General features: G+C 39.0%; 3 protein-coding genes across 5 annotated transcripts in view; 1 reads left to right on the top strand and 2 right to left on the bottom strand.

The window, feature by feature from the left end:
• LOC138018659 (uromodulin-like) overlaps positions 1-3,711 on the bottom strand; it is a 9,203-nt gene extending 5,492 nt beyond the window's left edge. The window contains exons 1-4 of the mRNA XM_068865350.1: positions 3,575-3,711; positions 2,409-2,499; positions 1,758-2,063; positions 277-497 (exon numbers count right to left, since the gene is read on the bottom strand). Of these exons, the coding sequence (XP_068721451.1) occupies positions 277-497; positions 1,758-2,063; positions 2,409-2,463 (582 nt within the window). The 5' untranslated portion in view covers positions 2,464-2,499; positions 3,575-3,711. The remainder of the gene's footprint in view (positions 1-276; positions 498-1,757; positions 2,064-2,408; positions 2,500-3,574) is intronic.
• A 4,751-nt stretch (positions 3,712-8,462) lies between these two features.
• LOC138018544 (uncharacterized) lies at positions 8,463-16,349 on the top strand. 3 transcript variants are annotated; one of them, XM_068865224.1, is made up of 6 exons: positions 8,463-8,565; positions 10,583-10,709; positions 13,843-13,920; positions 14,112-14,311; positions 14,434-14,597; positions 14,777-16,349. In XM_068865224.1, the coding sequence occupies exons 3-6, from the start codon at positions 13,905-13,907 to the stop codon at positions 15,969-15,971; spliced, it is 1,575 nt and encodes a 524-aa protein (XP_068721325.1). In that variant the 5' UTR covers positions 8,463-8,565; positions 10,583-10,709; positions 13,843-13,904; the 3' UTR covers positions 15,972-16,349. The 3 variants fall into 3 exon arrangements, with proteins under 3 accessions (XP_068721325.1, XP_068721317.1, XP_068721332.1); XM_068865216.1 differs by lacking the exon at positions 8,463-8,565 and having other exon boundaries at positions 10,319-10,709; XM_068865231.1 differs by lacking the exons at positions 8,463-8,565; positions 10,583-10,709 and having other exon boundaries at positions 12,530-13,920.
• A 56-nt stretch (positions 16,350-16,405) lies between these two features.
• LOC138018595 (uncharacterized) lies at positions 16,406-18,189 on the bottom strand. The gene is made up of 2 exons (XM_068865291.1): positions 18,026-18,189; positions 16,406-17,847 (listed from the first exon to the last, which is right to left on the bottom strand). The coding sequence occupies exons 1-2, from the start codon at positions 18,186-18,188 to the stop codon at positions 16,634-16,636; spliced, it is 1,377 nt and encodes a 458-aa protein (XP_068721392.1). The 5' UTR covers position 18,189; the 3' UTR covers positions 16,406-16,633.
• Positions 18,190-20,000: the final 1,811 nt, after the last annotated feature.

A 20,000-nucleotide genomic window follows, 5' to 3' on the forward strand; every position in this document is an offset into this window, starting at 1 on the left:
ATCATCTAACGATGGCTAATTAATTTAATGCTTCTAATTAAAGTAGGCCACTTTGCCAACTTCCTGGGTTTCCCATTAGAGTTGTTCTGCGTGTGATGTCAAGTTCAAGATTTCAAAAGGTAAGATTGGATTGGCTAAACTAAGTGAATGGAATGTTACGTTCGGGTAAAGCAGGCGTTTGTGGGGGGTTGGCAAAATACCCTAAAAACGACTGCGTGGAAGGCTACGTCAGATATTGGTCTGACGTTTTCCCGTCTCCAACTTCACGTCACCTACCTCTGGATGCTTTCCATCCATCCATCCACTCAAAAAAGCTGAACATTTGTTAGGAGGCACTGGCGTTACAGCCATGGTCTCTCCAGCTGCTCCTTCAAATCTGTTCCAGAGATTTGGTTTAAAGTGATGCACCCAGTGATCACACTTGTATGCACCTGTGGACTGGTACTTCTCTGACCGGTCTGATTCATTCAAAAGGTTATAGTTGGAGCATTCGTTTTCTGTGGAGAAAAATGTTGCTGGCAATTGACGCTCTGTATTTCCATATTCTCGGACCACTCCCTCCAAGATCTTGTTGCAAAGACGAACTCGTTACCATTGCGAGCGCTCAATTTTGTAGGCCGGCTCTCATTAGGAACCTTAAGCATCTACAACGAGGACGAAACGTCACCCGAAAATATGATTTCTCGTGATTGGGACATATTAAACGCTTAATGACTGGTCCCTCGGGAAACAGTTAATTTTGTTTCCGTCGAATCTCAATGTTTCCCCGAGGTGCAGCCGAGAGAAACATTGAGATTCGAGGAAAACAAAATTAACTGTTTCCAGAGGGACCAGTCATTAAGAGATTTGTTATATAGCACAAAAAGAAAACGAGCAATGGAAACAGCAACTGAGGTCGTCGGCCAACATTCGTGGGTAACAGTGCACTGTTACCCTCTGACGTCATAGGTTTTGCACTGTTGACCGAAACGGGAACTTTTGGCGGGAAACAGTTTTATTGTTAGGTGTCATGTGACCTCGAAGTAACCAATGAGAGCACGTGCTGTTGAGGGAAAATTTTCAGCTATATAACAATTCCTATTGTTGCCGGAACACATTTCTTCCGTAAAATGTATGCAAAGTGTTTTGGAATGAGACTGGCATAAACGGTATGGCATGGTGTGGACTAAGAGAAACAGTGGAAAAAAATGTATATCGCGGTGTGCTTAAGTCGTCAACAGATCCTGAAATTTAGCTATTACACGCGTTCGCCTGATGATGACGGAAGAAAATTTACCAAAATGAAAAACGCTAGTGCGGGGCTTGCAGAGCCATTGTTTTTGCTCATGAAACGTGGCTTTCCAAAGTTCTTGCCCCGTCGTCGTTGTCCTTGCTTACGTAGGTCCCTATTGTGACTGAGATGAAGCTGCGCTCCCAACGCCTTAGGACAAACAGACCATTGACTCGTGCCCAAAAATATAACTGGTTAGAAGAGAGAAAGACAGTCGCCTTAGGGTGGCTAGCCTTCATCAACAGTCTCAGTTTTTGGGCAGTGTAAAGCTCTACAAGGATGGTATTTGCAATTGTAGTCTATTGTTTTTACTGTTACTGTTTCTATTTTTTTGGTATTTTTCCCCTGGTCTTGGCAACAAGCCAATTAACATTGAACAATGAACTAGAGCGCGGCTTCATCGCTCGCAAAATTTCTTGGCTCGCGGATATAGTTTTTCAATCTTAAATAATTCATGAAAAAAATAATGTTTTTTTTTTGTAATTACCTTCACCATGAAGCATATAAACAAAGTTCATATCAGGGCCACCGACGCCATGAGAGCATTGTTTGGAAGGTCCGTACTTGTCATAAGTCAAGTGAGCCATGGGGTCGCTCCAACACTCTCCATAAAACTGAACCCCAAAGTACAGGAATCCTTTCTTTTTCGCTTCGTTGGCGCAGTCCTCGACTGTCTTGTTTAAGTTATTCCAATCTAAATTACCTCGAAAGTTCTTAACAAGTATTCTAAGTGCTCTCTCCTTCGCAGGCCGTTTGTCTTTGAAGCAACCGAGTGGTGAATATTCTATGGCCACTGAAAATACATATAACGAGCAACAAATTTATCGTGTAATAAAATTCAATTTTCAGGAAGAGGTACTTTCTACATGGTGGACAACTCAATAAAATAATACCTCGCTGTACTGACAGAGAAATCGTGAAAAGTAAACTCCAACAAAACGTCGATAAATTGTTCAAAACCGGGGTCCAGCCGAGACGAAGACCACATCACTCGATACATAATTTGTTAGCGCCCTAGTTTCTCTCCGATGAAGGGCATTTTTTAATTCAGCATTTACCAGTCAGAGATAATTCCACCGGGGAAATGTCTAGCCAAGAATAACTCAGTTCTTTGCACTGTCGAACTAAATTAGCTTACCTGTATGGTGAAAGAAAACCACAGCGGATAGAAGAAACAAAAGAGTCAAGTTCATTGTGGCAATTCTTTCCTTCTATGTTCGGCGTAGAAACTAAAATAATAGTTAAAAAATGGAGATGATTTTAAACCTCGGCAAGTTTCTTTGTTTCATCTGTTTGTTTACTTTTTGGCCGAGACTGTTTAAAAAATACACCGTATATTTCTATTAATTCTGAGAACTGAAAACAACAGCATGGTCACGGTCAATTCAACATTGTGAGAGCATTGTTCTCGCTTTTAAAACTTCCTGACTTTCATATCCAACTATTACAAAATCAATTTTCAAGTAAAGATAGGCGATAGTTGTTGTACAGACCTAGGAGAAACAAAAACTGAACAGCTCTTTTTATTTCCCCCTTCTAAGTGCTGCTCTTGGTTCAGGGGCACCCAACGTCAATTTTCGGAAAATATCTGTTCGGAAGACGATTTGAGATCTAGAATTTTCGGAACATTTGTTGTAAAATTTCTTGCTTGCCTGCCTCTCCTAGGATTTTCGAACGTCTAAGAAATGGTATAATTGCCCATTTTTAACGGATTTTTTACCCTAAAAAGGTCACCTAGAATTTTGGGGAGCCTTCAGTTTCTGCCTGAAATTTTCGAAAAAGGTAAGTTTTAATCCCTATAATTTTCGGATCACTAGACTTTCAGCTAGGAAATCCGAACAGATGAAAAAATTGATGAAAATATGCCATATCTACGGTTTAAATACAAAGATACGTTTAACAACTGTATGTTTAAGTGGTTTTGGACTATATTCTCGTTGGGTGCCCCTGTTGGTTTCGCATCGAAACCAAGAGAATTGTGGAAACCAAGCCAAGGATGCAGGAAAGAGGAAGTCGCCAGATGCCATGGAGGACGGCTGGAACAAGCGAGTCATAAATTCCCGCGTAAGCTTAACCTAATTCTAGTAATGATGTTGAATATTTTGAGCGTTTTGCTGCAATACAACTATTTTGTAACTGAACGGACGAATCATTTCTTTTTTTTTCTCTCTTTGTGTAAACTCTTTTTCAGTGTTACGTTTGAACAATGACTGCAAAAGCTGGGAATGCTACTCAAATCAAAGGGAATTCTTAACCCACACCATTAATGTAGCCACTATATATTCGAGACCAAAAGGTACTTACCAACTCCGGCGGAGGTCAATGTAAGAAGGTCTTTTATCTTCAGTTGAAGATATTTGCAATTGCAGGATCTTGTTAACGGTTCGTTTTAACAAGCAGCCCCTCAACGTCAGGTATTTATATCATACATGTCGATTCGCTATGACGCGCAAAAAAAATGATTTAAGTTTTGCGGAAAACCTCAAACGTCCGTGTATACCCACGCAGGAAACATGAAATACGCATACGTGTTCATTGTTGATCACGTTATCTGATTTTTCTCGAAAGAAAGGGGCCATTCATTGTTTTGTCTTGTTAGCAATCGTAGACAACAAACCTAAGAATCAGCGTCGGTAAATTCGGTCTCAGTCGATACAATGCAGTTACAACTCAGGAGTTTTTTTTATTTCGGTCATTGCAAAAAACTAACAGTTGAAATCCAATATCAGGCTGAATGCTTGAATGCTGGCCTAATTACGACTTCTTCCATCATGGTTAACCGTGGAGAAAGAAAGAAAACGCTTCTCGCAAGTTTGTGGAAATGGACCGCTTATTTCACGTCGCTTTTACGCATGCATCTGCCCATGCCTTTAATACACACTTTATCAGCACTGAAACATTTCACATCTTTTTAAGATCACTCTATAGAGCGTTTTCACATGACGTCAGGGCGGCCATGTTGGTGTTCCAAAACAAAGGAATGGCGGCCATGATGGTGTACCAAACTAATCCTCAGGGAATTGAACTCTATTTTCTTTTGTTTCAGTAATTCAACATGGCTGTTAGTCACGTGAGTGAAAACGCTCCATGGATCATGTGTTATTTGCCGCATCAAAGGTACAATACAAAGCAAAATCGGAGTGCTAAATCATAACTTATTAGAAACACTTTCCTTGCCAAATTGCTGATAAAATATCAGGCAATTGAGATTTGGGAGATTAGTACTGATGAAGACGTCAACACTTCAAAGCATCGAATTAACGGAGTTCTTTCCGGGAATATTTCATGCTACCGATAAATGAACAGGAACAAACGCATGCGGATGGATCTCTCCGCAAAGATCAATTTTATTTCGAGTCCTATGTATACACAATAGCATTCGAAAACGACTTTTGAAAGCAACCGTTAGAAAAATGTACCGTTGAATTCTGAAGAAAGAAATGTGTAGGCGAATTGTTATTTACTTCAATAGTAACGGAAGTGAACAAAAACGACTGCTGCAAATTTTTTTTATTAAAAGAACGAAATGTATGAAAGTTAATTGTAAATTACTGAAGAATCTGGTTTCAAGTATCCGGAAGCCGCATAAATCGACTGAATTGAACAATGATAGAAACGCTGCAAATTGCGAAAATCATTTCTTCAATTTATTGCGGATCTTTATTTCATTTCCTTAAACTCCTCAGCAAAAACTTGATGAGTTAAGTCATGAATTCTGTAGCGTTGCCAATATATAATTGACGTTCTTAATCATCCTTTATTGACTTTCTTCGTCAGGATTTCGTCAACCTTCGACAACTCATATGCCAAAAATTAAGTTGTTGCTCGAAGAATCAACACAGAAGAGCGCATGAGGAAAACAAAAGTTAAATTCCTTTCCAGTCAATTGTTTTAAAAGTGTTTACATTCATTTCCTAGGCAACACACTTTCCACGTGCGCATTGGGGTGCTTTTTCACTTCGTCATGGGGTTTCTGTTATTTCACGAGGCATTGTACTAAAATGGAAACATACTGGATCCCTCTGCTTTTGACAATCAACCGCTAAATGCATGACTTGATAATCCTGCCAAGAAAATGCGAATGTCATATTGCTTCAGCAGGTGTCGAGATTATTCGTGTGGGTATAAGGATGAGTTCCAGGGAAAACACCCATTCGAAGAAGAGCTGATCAATGCTTGTTGATCATAGGCTTGGTTCCAAAAGCGTCACTCTCTGTGCGTAAATACTGTCACAAAGCGTGTCAGAAATTTGGCAAGTAGAATTCGTACGAGAGAGGGTCTTCCGGGTATTGGGGAACAAGAAAAAAGCCTCCTTTTTTGCCAAAATTTCTGTAAACATCTCAAATCACGTTCGTTTACAGAAAAACTCATAAGGTCACTGGCGTTGGCTTACAAAAGACTTAATTTGCAGACAGGGTATGTTTGATTACGTTGTCTAATCTCGTAACAAAAATTTAATAATCGTGCACCAGAACAGCACGCCCTTTTTGCAATAATACCCAGCTACTTATTTGCATATATATGTCTTGTGTACTAATTCAGTCTTCAAACAATGCCGCTACAAGAGCTCGGTGGCCGGGTATTCTGGAGTTACTCTTCCCTTTTGTGGGTATTGGAATTAAATTGGTCGGCTTCAGTTCGTCATCCGCGAATACCAGAATATCAGTAACAGTTTGTCAGGGAAGGCAGTGGGAAATTTGATTTCTGAACGCCAGATTGGGTAACACTCCAAACAAGACAATGCGTGAATGAAACGGATAATAAAAGGTCATGGGTTACTTTAAGGCCTAAAACATATAAAAGTTGCTTCTGATACACAAATTAGTCTTGACATCTGGTCTCAGTACAGTTCAGTTTTACGTACCGACGTAGAAGAAAGGTTTCTATAAGCTCAAAGAGAAGTTACCGCTGAGAGAATCATGCAGTGTTCAACTTGTCACATCTACCCACTGATGACTTCAGTGAATTTTTTGCTACATTAAAACAGATATGATCTATATTTGTAGCATTCCAAGCAGTGAAACCAAAGTTGGTAATTTTTTGGTTGCCATTGTTTTGCTACTACCGGATATTGATGCATACTTTAGAGAGATGCATGACAATAAACAAGAAATAATTCAGACTCTTCTAGCAGAAAGTCTGCGGCTGAAGGCATATCATTAAATTGTTGATGTATAAATTCTGCGGTCTAATGTTTTATAAGAGAACGTTTAGGCCCACACACTATTCTCAGACTGAATTCCTAAGATTTTGTATCCATTGGAGTTCTTTATCCTAGTGTATCAGGCGAACAGGTTAGACTCACTTTTATTAGCTCCGCTTTAACAGCCAATGCTAACTATTCAGTGAGGCCGAGTAGTTAATGAGCAAAGGATAGTGAAACGGGGCCCACGCGTTACAGTACTCATCGGAGAATACCTGAAAGTCGAACTATTTGCTGATGTAACTACAAAGTGGGCACTTCCTCCCTAATTAGTTCCTCATGAACAGTAGTTCGATCGTCAAGTAACTGAACCAACGAGTTCATCTAATGAGTGCATCAGGAAACAAATGCATGGTTTAGTATAGGCTTTTATTAGCTCGCTTCAACAGCCAATGCCAGTTACCCAGTGAGGCCGTTTAAAACAGATCACACCACCGGGAAGTGTGGCCCCACTCTTTGTGAACAGTGTGTGCGTTGGTTAACGTCCCAAACAGTTAATGAACAAAGGATAGTGAGATTGGGCCCACGCGTTAAATTACTCATCGGAGAATACTTGAAAGTCAACTATTTGCTGATGTAACTACAAAGTGGTCACTTCCTCCCTACTTAGTTCCTCCTGGACAATTGTTCGATTGTCAAGCAACTCATCCAACGAGTGGGCAGTTGAAAAGCGATTTTGTTATTTACTTTCTATTTCTAACTTGAGAGAAACTCAAAACACTTGCAATTGAATTCAGTGGAACTTTCCTTGACCACCAAAATGTCATTTCTATAAATATTCCAACGTTCGCTTGTCTTCTTCGTGGCACAAGAAAGAATCGAAAAAAAAGTGGGATCACTTTCTTGTCAACAACAAAGAGTCTTGATTTAAAAACTCTAGCTCTTTTGGATAATACCAGTGCATGCTTTTAACGATCTTTTGATATTTAATTTTTGAGCTATTTACGGCGTTCAGTGAACGTTAAATCTTGATCGGTCAATATTACAAACGGGAAAGTTTAGCAAAACACTTGGTTTCAAGACGAATCCTAAACTACGCTAACAATTTTGAAGCAATCACTTTAATTCCGACAACAGTTTGCGTTAATATCTTCATGTTTGTAAGCAAAAGCTAAAGCAAAAAAAAAAAACTTTTATTCAATAATGCTTCAATTAATACAGCTAGTCGTCCCTGATCCATTCAAATCTTGACATCCTTCATTTTTTGGAAAGATATTGATCTCTTAAAAAGTAAGCATTCAAATTTAATCTTTCGTCACGCCAAACATTTGTCGTCATTCATATAATTTTAATTTCAAGTTAAATCTTGTAGCCGAAGCCGAAGTCGATAAGACGAAAAAAAGTTCAAATTTGGTTCCAATTCGAGCCACCAACGTGCACTGTAGTCTTCGCTTGTTTTTCTATGCGAACAAATGTGGCGTGACTTTGGTTCACTAACAGGTGACTTATTACAAAAATATGTGTACTATAAATAAAGAAATGTATTATATTCAGACAATAAAGGTATTCGAGTTTAAGTTCACTTATACATAAGTGTGCAATAAATTACCCAATATAGCACATCAGGTTACAACTTCCTAGTGCGCATGGTTCTCGAAAAATGTTAAGTGCCCTTCGCAGTCATTAGACCTTGCAGTTGAAAGGCGAACTTTCATGAACCTTAATTTGTGTGGATTTCTTTGAACGGGGTCCTCCATATTCACAGGAAGTGAAGTGTTATCCCATGCAGATAAGCTCGAAAAAAGATGGTCAAATATATTAATCTAATGCATGTAATAGTTGGTAATAATTTCTTATTTTGAAATAGTTTTCATGTTATTGTTTATTCTTGTTTTCTTTATTGAGCTTGTACCGTTATGTTTTATTCAGTACTGTTGTTGCCCACCTCGAATGGCCATGGTAATTGTGGGTAACAACTAAAGGCACGTCATTAAATTGCTGATGTATAAATTCTGCTGTGTAATGTTTTATAAGAGAGATCGTTTGGAGCTCACATTGCACAAGTGTCCGATGGTTAACACCCATTGTCAGACTGAATTCCTAAGGTCGTTTATCCATTGGCGTTCATTATTTTAAGTGTATCAGGAAACAGGTACTATAGTTTAGTTTAGGCTTCGCTTTAACAGCCATATGCCAACTTACTTAGAGAGGCTGCGCTGAACAGACCCAACAGTACCGTGAAGTGTGCCCCACTCTTTGTGAACAGTGTGTGCGTTGTTTAAGTCCCAAACAGTAAATGAGAAAAGGATAGTGAGACGGGGCCCACGCGTTATAGTACTCATCCGAAAATACTTGAAAGTCGAACTGTTTGCTGATGTAATTACAAAGAGGACACTTTCTCCTTAGTTATTTAAAGTCCCTCCTGGTCAGTTGCTTAACGAGTGGGCAGTTAAAGGTGATTTTGTTATGGACCTAAAATCTCGAACACGAGAGAAATTCACAACACTTCAATTGGAACTTTCCTTGACCACCAAATATCAAGTATGTCAATAATTTGAAAGTCCTAATGTTCACTTGCCTTCTTCGTATTACAAGAAAGAATCGAGAAACAACCGAGATTTCATACGTTGTCAAAAACAGTCTTAGTTTAAAATTTTAACATATCTGAATAATCCCTGTCCATGCTTTTAACGATCTCTTGAGAGCTATTTACGGCGTTACAATGTAGTCTCGTTTGCCAATATGAAAACCTCTAAACATTCAGAGAGAATCTTGATATCACTAAAACAACTGTTTTTCAACATTTCCACTTTAAGTTCGCTGTCCAACAAAGAACCCCTTGTGTGTACGAGTGCCGAAGTCTGAATGAATTTGGATCCAGAAAAAATAGATTACCGCGTTTTTTGTTGTAGGGCACACTGCTTTAAAACGCACCCCTAACTTTTATATCTTGATTGGTCAAAATTACAAACGGGAACGTTTAGCAAAGCACTTGGTCTTAAGACGAATCCTAAACTACGCTAACAATTTTGTAGTAATCACTTTAATTACGACAACAGTTTTCTTTTGGATCTTCATGTTTTTAAGCAAAATCTCAAGCAAAAGAAAAATACTTCTACCCAATAATGTTTCAATTAATGCAGCTAGTTGATCCTGATCCATTCGAATATTGATATCTTTCTTTTTTTTTTTTTTTTTGAAAGATTTTGATTGCTTAGGAAGTAAGCATTCAAATTTAATCTTTCTTCACGCCAAGAATTTGTCGTCATTTATATAGTTTTAATTTTAAGTTAAAGGTTGTAGCGGAAGCCGAAGAAGATAAGACGAAAATTTTTAAATTTGGTTTCAATCCGAGTCACCTATCGCCTTAGTATTCGCTTGTTTCTTCTACGTGAACAAATGTGTCGTGGCTTTGTTTCACTAACAGGTGACTTATTACAGAAATATTTGGACTATAAGTAAAAAAATGTGTTCTATTCTGACAATAAAAAGTATTTGAGTTTAAGGTCACTTAAACATAACTGAGCAGGGTGTGCAATATATTTAACAATTATCCTGCAAAATCGCGCGGAATAGATATCGCATGATACTTAGCCGACGAGGCCGTAGACCGAGACCGAGTTGGCTAAAATCAGGCGATATTCCGCAAGATTGAGCAGGATAATTGTTTTATTATTCAACACATTGATGACAAAGCACAATTTTCTTCGTTTATTGAAAAAAAAAAAGCTTGAAAACTATCATTTTTCTCCACGACACTCAAAATTACGTATATCGCAGGATATACGTTGAGCACGCACGACGAATATTGAGGGCGCTATGACCATATTTGGACATTGTCACAATGTCTTGAATAATACTACCCATTATTTTTGGCCAGTTGCGTTCGATTTAAAAATGTGACAGTTTGTTTAAGCAATTTTGAATGTTTTAAGTGTTGAAAAACGAGGAAAATAGTTAGCCGTTCATGGTAGCTCGAAATGGTAGTAATGACGTCAGAGGCTTAACGCGAACTCTTCACATGGCTAATTACTGGTTGAAATTTCCTTTTGGGAACTAGTTGGTCGATTTCATACACCGTAATCTGCTGTGTCGAACTACAAAGTTCCGTCACAGAGCAAATTTTCCACCGCGACGTATTTTTGTCGTTTCTTCGGTACATTTTGCAGAAGACTGCATGCTCTGAGAGGATCTTTCTTGTTGAAAGGATCCAAACGGACAATTTTTCCTCATGTTGTTTCGACCATTTGGAGGAAAAGGACAACAGAAGGTATCCTCTGAGCGTTCGTGGAAAGGGTATGTGTGAGCCCGTGTGATATCTTTTTTTTTTCTCGAAGCCCAGTGTTTTATAAAAAGTTCGCATTCAGAAGTGAGGGTTTTTGAGGACCTTCATTGGGATAATCCGGGGTCATGAAGAAATTTGAAATGCCGAAAATTTATCTTTCCTTGACCAGAACGAGTGGGGCAATAACAAGATTGCTGCAGTTGTTCCGGATGAGAATCAACTGGTTAGCTTGAAACTGAATACTGATATCGTCATGTCTTTGCTTACCTCTGAATGCATTAATTTGAGGGATCTCCCTTTTTATTTTAAATCATTTGACAAGTACTCCAAACTCTGTAAGGCTGATTTTATTTCAAAACATTCACAAATTGCTATACTATGTGGTAGTATATGCCCTAACATGAGGGACTTTAAGCAAAGGACTGCATAGGTGAATAGTGCGGTGACCGGAAGTGACATTCTTCCCGTCATGCGAAGGTGGCCTGATTTCTAGCCGTTCGTACGCGTTCCGAGACCCTGTTCGATGGAATAGTAGAATGATAGAACGGAATTGTGGAACGGCGGAATTGCGGAATGCACGGAATATTCTAAAATATGGAATATATGGAATATTTTAAAACACGGAAAAAATAGAATATTTTGAAACACGGAATATACGGAAAATTCTAAAACACGTAATATATGGAATATTCTAAAAGGCGGGAGGAGAGGAAAGTCATATAAAAAGAGTATGATATTACCCACTTTTGCCAGTGAGTAGTCTGGGTAGGATAACATGACTTCGATGATAATTTTACATTTCCTCGCGACAAAAGAGAAGGAAAAATGGAGAAAGACGATGGTAAGTGTTTCAATTGCCTTAGAAACATAATGTATTACATGTTATCGTTTCTTTTTCAGGCTGATTTGTTAAGTCAAAGTCTTTTTGAAGGGGTTTGTTGCAAATTTAAACTTGCTTCGTTCATACTCGATTTACCTAGCAGATGTTGTTATGATCGGTTACAGGCGGACCACCTTCTGTCGTTGTTGTTGTTATCAATTTGTAGAAGGATAAATACATCACGGCGGTTGCCATTTGCTCGGCAATAAAGTTTGAAAGATCAAACAAAGTCTCAACCGAGTCCTGTGTTTTTTTTTTTTTTTTGGTCGTCCCGAGGTGTTTTAGGTCTCATCAGTTTTACGAGATCTTTTCTCGACCACCAGTTAGAGAGTCAAGGAAATTGACAAGGCAGGCAACACCGAACCGCCGGCCAGTCTTGTTCAAGCAGGAACTGACGCCAAACCATTGAAATTCTCACGTTAAAAACACCAGCATCCGATCGATTAGAGATGTCCTCACACCTTCGTTGAATTTGAGTTTCAGTGTAACCCGACCGTTGCCAAGCATTGGCAAGCCAACGGCCGCGTTGCACTGATTGGTAGATTCGAATAGACTCACATGCTTCGAATTCCTTTGATCTGGTTTCTTGCACCGATCATGTTGAGAAAGCTTTATTATGGATTTCAGGATCGCCTTTCTTGGTGAATTTTCGGAAAATGACGCTCAAATTCGGCGAAGGTATGAGCACATCCCGCGAGGACATGTCGCGAGGAAATGTAAATTTATCATCCAAAGTTATATTATCCTAACAAGACTACTCACTGGCAAAAAATGCAATATTTATATCCTTTTTAAAAGACTGTCCTCTCCTCCCGCGTTTTAGAATACTCCCTATATTCCGTGTTTTAGAATATTCCATATATTCCGTATTTTAGAATGTTCCGTACATTCCGCAATTCCGCAGTTCTGCCGTTTTATAATGTCTTTTTATGGACTGTTCGAAATGATTTTTCATGTAAAAACCTTTGCTAAAGGATGGGTAAATACCAGGGAAACAATTTCAAGCAGTTTTAGAACGTTTTAGCTGGAAAATAACATCGAGGAATTGAGGTTAGTGATGGAGATACACATTTGCGTACGAGCTATTATTTTGAGCAAAATTATCTTTTACAATGACTGCAAAAATTCTTGCGCGCTCATTGGCTAATTTTTATTGTCAATAAGCGGACAGACACGTAAATTTATAATTTATGCGATAATGACGCGATATTGCTCGCGTCAGATTGAAGTTTCTGGCATTTTTGTCTCGCTTTCTTCTCATGTTTTGACTTAATTTTGACCCCTCTGCGTTTTTGTTATTGTAAAAAACAAATTGATGTCAGTTTTTCATGCGTCTGTCCTGTTATTTCTAAAGAGGACAGGAATTTCTTCTTTCTGACAAATGATTAATTAATAGGCCGGTAGCCAGGTTTTTAACCTCAAAAAAGGATCTGTTTCGTCGTACGAACGTGTGAGGACCTGTGAGCCAAAGGGCCTCTGCTGGTATGACTTCTGGGTGACCCCTTAAATGGTCTTAATGACCCCCCAACTTGAAAAATATTGTCTGGAACGGTGCACGTACCACAGGCAACCCAGTGTACCCTCACGGACGGTCTAGTTGATCATGAATTTCGTCATAACATTGTCAAAGTAGTCTGCGGATCCACGAGGCGATAGCTACTTTGACAAAAGTTATGACGCAATTCATGGTCAATAACAGGACAGACGCATGAAAAACTGACATCAATTTGTTAAATTGAGCACAATGCCACGAGCTACTTCGTGGTCGTCTTTTCCCCGTTGAAAATCGCACTAGATCATCAAATTAACCTCTCATGAATGAAACCTTCCTATTTTGGACTTTAAAATTCGGAAAGTTTGGTTAAAAAAGGGTTTTGAACGACCTATTCATATTTTTTTCTCATTGAAGTCCGAAGCGTAATTAAATAGAGAGCTTAAGCACGAGACGTTTTTGTCAACACCGACGCCAAGTAGCCGAGGTGAAACTGGGTCGAGACCGGCGTCTGTGACTTGACTTGTTTGTGTTAAGCATGTCGCGTCAGTGATTTTACGGCATTAGGCCCTTCGCAGCTAGAGGTCACGTGCTTGGATACCACCTAGCAACAGGAAACTGGAGAGCAAGCGTTCCATTTGAACAAAAGCGAAAAGGTCAAGCACGTGTGGTTTTGAAGAAAAGTTTTTAGACATAACAGCGCTTAATTTTAGTCCACTTCTACAGTTATTGTAAGTCATATTTCCAAACTTTAGTCTTGGCTTGTTTTTAGCAAAGTAAAACCGTATTTCGCTTCCAGTTTGCCGTTCTAAACCAGCACCGGCGCTTGACAACATGGCGGCTTCGCAAGGTATGTACTCAAAAAATCTTCTTCTAGGATGATTTCCATGTCTTAGACTTACATAAAAACACCTGTTAAAGCAAGCCTTTGCCCTATTTTAAAATGTGAGTGCAATATAGACCATTTTAGAAGCGGGAAAATACCAATTTTTACCTATGATCGGCGTGACAAATTATACTCGTTTTTATTTGTCTGTTCAGAAAACACCGTCAACGAACCTCCGGCACCTTCTATAGAGAAAAACAAGTCCTGCTTCCATTGCTGTGTTCCTAAGTGCAATGGGGACTCTCGATGCCACAGTGAACTGAGATTTCATAGGCTGCCCGGCAGATCAAAGGATGGAAACATTCGAAAGCAATGGCTTATTAAAATACGAAGAGAAGAAGGGCCACACTTCAAGGTAACAATTCTAATGGCTTTTCGACAACCTTCGGACCAGCGTTGTAAATTCTCCTGATCTTCGCTTAATAAAACTGATGTTCCTACACGTCAGTAATCACCGATATTGTTTGATTGATTTAGATCTCTGCCAGTACCAGGGTTTGCTCCAGACACTTCAGAGAAGAAGACTACCTTCAACCTAGTAAAAGTGGAAGTCGTTCACTAAAGAGAGGAGCCATCCCTTCGATTTTTGATTGGTCTACACCAATTAAGGAAAGAAGAAAAATTATTCGACATATAGGAAGGTAAAGGACTAGTTCTTCACTAAAATTTGAAGAATTCTTCCAGTTTGTTGTCATCATTATTCCAAGACAGAATAATAAAATTGATTGTGAGGACATAGTCAGTGCACAGTTTTTACATTGTTTACATTTCTTCATTTATAACAAATTATATAATTCTACTGTATTCTTGCTGATTTTAGAGATACCCAAACAGATGAAAGTGGTAATAAAGACATGGAGCATCAACCAACTACTGACATACAATCAAATGAACCAACTACTAGTATACAGTCAATGCAGGATGAAATCAAAGCACTACAAGCTGAGTTATTGGCCACTAAGGAAGAGCTGGTAAAAGTTAAGTATGAAACAGCAGCTGCAATCAAGCAAGTTGAGGCAGTCCAGGCCCAAGCATCTATTGACATCGAAAGTGTCCAAAAGCAGGCAGCAGAGCAACTGGCCCTAAGCAAATTTGGCCTTGAACGATTTAGCACTGATAATGATTCCATAAAGTTTTACACTGGTTTCCCCACCTATCAACACATTCAGGACTTTTATGAATTTGTCAGGCTGGCAGCAGAAACAATGACCTACTGCTATGCTTCTGGGGAACGAGAAAGCAGGCCCGGAGCAAGAACTATGCAATTAATTGATGAATTGTTCATGTTTCTTGTTCGACTGAAATTAGGGCTCTTTGAAAAAGATCTTGCTCATCGCTTCCAAATTTGTATGTCTTCAATAAGCAGGAAAATAACAACATGGTGCAACTTCCTATATTTTTTCCTTGGAAGCCAAATGATCTGGCCATCACGTGATGATGTAAATAAATTCATGCCTGAGAGTTTCAAGGCCATGTACCCAAGTACAAGAGTTATATTGGACTGCACAGAAATTTTTGTGCAGACCCCAACTTCACTGCTACTCCAATCACAGTTCTATTCTTCGTATAAAAGTAGCACAACACTCAAGGGTTTAATTGGAATTACACCATATGGTGCCATCTCTTTTGTGTCATGCCTATATACAGGTGGAATCTCAGACAAAGAAATAACAAGATGCAGTGGTATACTAGATTTACTAGAACAGGGGGATTCAGTGATGGCAGACAAAGGTTTTGACATTGATGATCTTCTTAGGGCAAAAGGTGTAGCTCTGAATATTCCCCCATTCCTCAAAAGTCAAGGCCAGTTTACTGCTCTAGATGTGCAAAAAACTAAGACCATTGCCAGGCTTAGAATACACGTGGAGCGTGCGATAAGGCGGATCAAGGAGTACCACTTTTTTGATACTGATGTACCCCTTTCAACATTAGGTTCTGTAAACCAGCTGTACACAGTGGCTTGCTTGCTCACAAATTTTCAGGGTCCCCTAATATTATCTCAAAATAACAAGTAAAATGAACAGCTGTGGAATGATTACAAGAAATGGGTTATTGGTCATGAAGACACCTGTAGTGATAGACACTAAGTAATTCCCTTTTTGACTTTGAAATATTAAATCCTAGACTTGAATAGGGTTACTGAAATAACTCTAACTAGGAACAAACTTTGGTAAAATTATTGATGGGTACATTATGAATATTTAAGAGTGGTCTTTGCTATATATGGTATTCATAATGCATAAATGGTATTCCTAATATATTAAGCATTCACAATACACAAATAAATGCTCATCCATGGGGGAGGTAAGGAATACCCCAGGGGACTTGACATTCTAGTCTGTTTCAATGTCAAATTTCCTAACCAGAGCATGGTTGCTAGTATCTACACACCCCTTCCCATGCCAAAAACATACCCCTTTCCCTGTCAGAACCGCCCACTCGTGGAAATTTGTCTTCTGTGAAATTCTAATCCCAGAAGTGAGAATCTTAAATGTCCTGGGTCCACCTTTCTCACTCCTGGGGCTTAACATTGACAGGTGCACGAATGAGAATACATTGGATACAGTTAAAATCAAAATGCTGCATTTAATACATGTCTAAAGAAATTACTTGTGCCTCCAACGTTTCACCCATGTTTTCCCGAGTGATCATGAATGTGACAAAATTAATATATTCATCAACACAAATAATATTGAAAGAAAAAACTGTCTACTTTGTCTTTGGCCTCCTGAAAAAAAAACTGATCAAACATTATTCTTTGACACACATATAAACTGTCATTGATATAACTGAAGAAATCACACCACTCCAGAACAGTGAGACCAAGTAGGCATTGAACTTGATAATAATAAATGTCTGTTGTCTTCAAAGTATATGCACTGGTGACAGGATCTTTGACCAAGTATCTGACATTGTCAAATGTTGTTTCGCCTTCCTTAACAACCTTTACTTCTAGTAGGCCAAAGGGATTTTTTCCACTATTAACTGCATCCAGGTCATAAACCTTACGGTCAGGACTGCAGCCCAGCCATGCACACTTGGGATTTATAACCAAACCCGAAGGGAAAAGATTTACACGTCCCCCCTTTGCTGAATTTGCATAAACCATGGCAGCATGTGCCTCAAGTTCAATCCCCCTTTTCATGGCATTGGTTTGGACATATCTGCTGGGATTGAGCTGGCCTACTAAAGAGCCAAAATTTGACACTCGTTTGGCAACCAAACCAAATTTGCTGGCGGTGATTCTTTTTTTTCGAAGAAGATACCAGATGCTGCTTGAAGATTGAGTTATGGTCTGTTCTTGAACTTTAAGAGATGCCTCTCGGGTGACGGAAAGTGCTTCAAATGCAGCTTGTTGCTTAGTATCCAAACAGATTGAATAATTGTTTTCAAACCTTTCCTCTGAATTGTCCAGTGGCAATTCTGGAAAAGCAGTGCATGTGAAATCATTTATAACATAGTCTGTTGACATCCTCTGCTGGTATGATAACACACAGCCTTTTGGCACATTCCCATATCTACATGGCACAAATGGTACATTTTTCATCTTTTCTTTACTAGGAACCAGGGTTGCTATGAGAGACTGGGGTGTGTAATGGCTAAAATGATTTTTTGTCCATGTTCCATACATAGTAGCAGGGGAATAAAGAGTGCTTTTGATGAATGTACTGTACTGTGCTCCCATCTGGGGTTTTTTAACCAAAACATCTTGAATTTCCTTTTGCTCAATATTCCTTCCCCTTGGAACACTCCATCGCTGTTTCATACTGGTACAGGTAAGTTCATCAGGTAAACAACAATGACCAAGTTGCTTAAGAAGTGCCAGGTAGTACAGCAGACCAATTACATGATGACAGTATCCCCCTATTCCAGCAACACAGGAACATTTTCCTGCCAGAGAAGCATCGCTTAGCTTTGCAGATACCTTCATGATGTGAGGGGGCTCACTCTTCTTCATAGATCTAAAGCATTTACCCTCAAAATGTCTTGTTCATTAATAAAAGCTTAATTCTCTGATGCTGGAACTATTACTTTTATATTCTCGTACATTCGAAAACATGATACTTACCCTTGATATCGTGTAGATAGCCCGGTTCTGCCATAAATTTGTAAGCTTTTGAGGTAGTAGTGCAACCAGACTTCTCCTTGGAGTATCGCACAACATCATCGAATGTTAAAGCAGGAAAAGCAGAAATATCTTGTGAATCTCCTTCCAATAAAAATAATAACATATAAGGCATATTCAATAAGTCGACAATACCTCAAATGTTTAATGGCAAATGATATTCTTTGTGATATAAAAGATATGTGGACACAGAAGACACAAATAAAAACGAGTATAATTTGTCACGCCGATCATAAGTAAAAATTGGTATTTTCCCGCTTCTAAAATGGTCTATATTGCACTCACATTTTAAAATAGGGCAAAGGCTTGCTTTAACAGGTGTTTTTATGTAAGTCTAAGGCATGGAAATCATTCTAGAAGAAGATTTTTTGAGTACATACCTTGCGAAGCCGCCATGTTGTCAAGCGCCGGTGCTGGTTTAGAACGGCAAACTGGAAGCGAAATACGGTTTTACTTTGCTAAAAACAAGCCTAGACTAAAGTTTGGAAATATGACTTACAATAACTGTAGAAGTGGACTAAAATTAAGCGCTGTTATGTCTAAAAACTTTTCTTCAAAACCACACGTGCTTGACCTTCTGGCTTTTGTTCAACTGGAACGCTTGCTCTCCAGTTTCCTGTTGCTAGGTGGTATCCAAGCACGTGACCTCTAGCTGCAAAGGGCCTATTGTACAGCAGTTTCTTTGTCTTCTTTCTTCATACTGAATCATGACTTCTTTAAGAAAGACAAGAGATATGCTTTTTCAGAGCTACACAAAGATTGATTTCAGAGAATGATTTTATTGTTTTATTGGAAGAGCCGAGCACGGCTTGAAATTCTCAATCCAGTTACGATCGATAATCCTGAAATGATTCTGAATGTAAAGCAAAGTTCAGATCTGCCAGTGAAAGCTTATTTGTCCAATCCATTTGGTACATTTCTGTAAAGGAAAGCAAATGACAAATACAATTGAAGCGTTGCAAAAAAAGAAATTAAATTTGACGGTCATTAAAATTTTTCAAAAGTTAATCCTTGTCTTTCTGGAAACGTTGTCTTAGCATTGCCAGCGCATTTAAATTTAAGACCACAGATAAAAACCACAAGCACATACAAAAGGATATATCAAGGAAAACAAATGTTTTTCAAAAGAGACTTACTCGAGGTTTTTTGGCAAGACTGAGTCTCGGCGTCTGCAGCGCTGTTGTTCATCAGCCGGTAGAACTGACAAAGAAGAGTTTCTTTCGTAAATAATAGGAATTAGAAAGTTGATTGTCCAGCATTTGCAGGAAAAGAACAAAAATCAACCAAAAAAGTAGAGTTATTTCACCTAAAATGAACTTACCTTTTCGCGTTTTTGTTTTTCACCACAGACGCCAAATAGGTAGGCTCGATTTCCAGCCGTTTTGTGAGTGCGGTTGTCCTCCTCCGCCCAACTACGGCTGGATCACTGGTCCGTAGAGCTTGTCCGTGACGTCACATCCGCTTTTTATGCAAATTAATTGCCGCACCCGAGCAGCGCGGGAAAAAAATGGCGGAGGTTGTGACTCCGAAAAAACCTGTTCGGTCCTCTGTTTGTTCACGTCAAAAATGTGCTGTATGTGATAGTTTTCTGGATGACCCAAGAAAGAGGGTAAAACTGAAAAAAGACCTTGCTTTAAAGCTGCAGGAAATCGTTGCTAGCGAGAACCTGGACCCGGAAGGGTATCTTTGCAACAATAATTGTTACAAATCAGTCAACAGATATTTTGAGTTAAAAGTCGCGTTGAAAAGTTTGAAAACCGACCTTACACAGAAATTTGAAAATGTGCAAGGCCAGAGTGTGCGGTGGAAGCGGGAGTTACCCAGTGATGTTTCAGAGAATGAAAATAGTTCATCGAAAGACTCACGTCCAATGCCGAGTCCAATGTCAAAATCGGGTGGCCCAGTGCAGATCTATCCA

Source organism: Montipora capricornis, chromosome 2, assembly GCF_036669925.1.
Source record: "Montipora capricornis isolate CH-2021 chromosome 2, ASM3666992v2, whole genome shotgun sequence".
In the NCBI taxonomy this organism is placed as follows: domain Eukaryota; kingdom Metazoa; phylum Cnidaria; class Anthozoa; order Scleractinia; family Acroporidae; genus Montipora; species Montipora capricornis.

Excerpts from the sequence above, each read along its gene's own strand:
- LOC138018544 (XM_068865224.1), top strand. Across the intron at positions 14,312-14,433 it reads AAGAAGGGCCACACTTCAAG|ATCTCTGCCAGTACCAGGGT; the intron begins GTAACAATTCTA and ends TGATTGATTTAG. Across the intron at positions 14,598-14,776 it reads ATTATTCGACATATAGGAAG|AGATACCCAAACAGATGAAA; the intron begins GTAAAGGACTAG and ends TGCTGATTTTAG.
- LOC138018595 (XM_068865291.1), bottom strand. The coding sequence starts at position 18,188 with ATGTTATTATTTTTATTGGAAGGAGATTCACAAGATATTTCTGCTTTT. Across the intron at positions 17,848-18,025 it reads CTATCTACACGATATCAAGG|GAAAATGTTCCTGTGTTGCT; the intron begins GTAAGTATCATG and ends CTTCTCTGGCAG.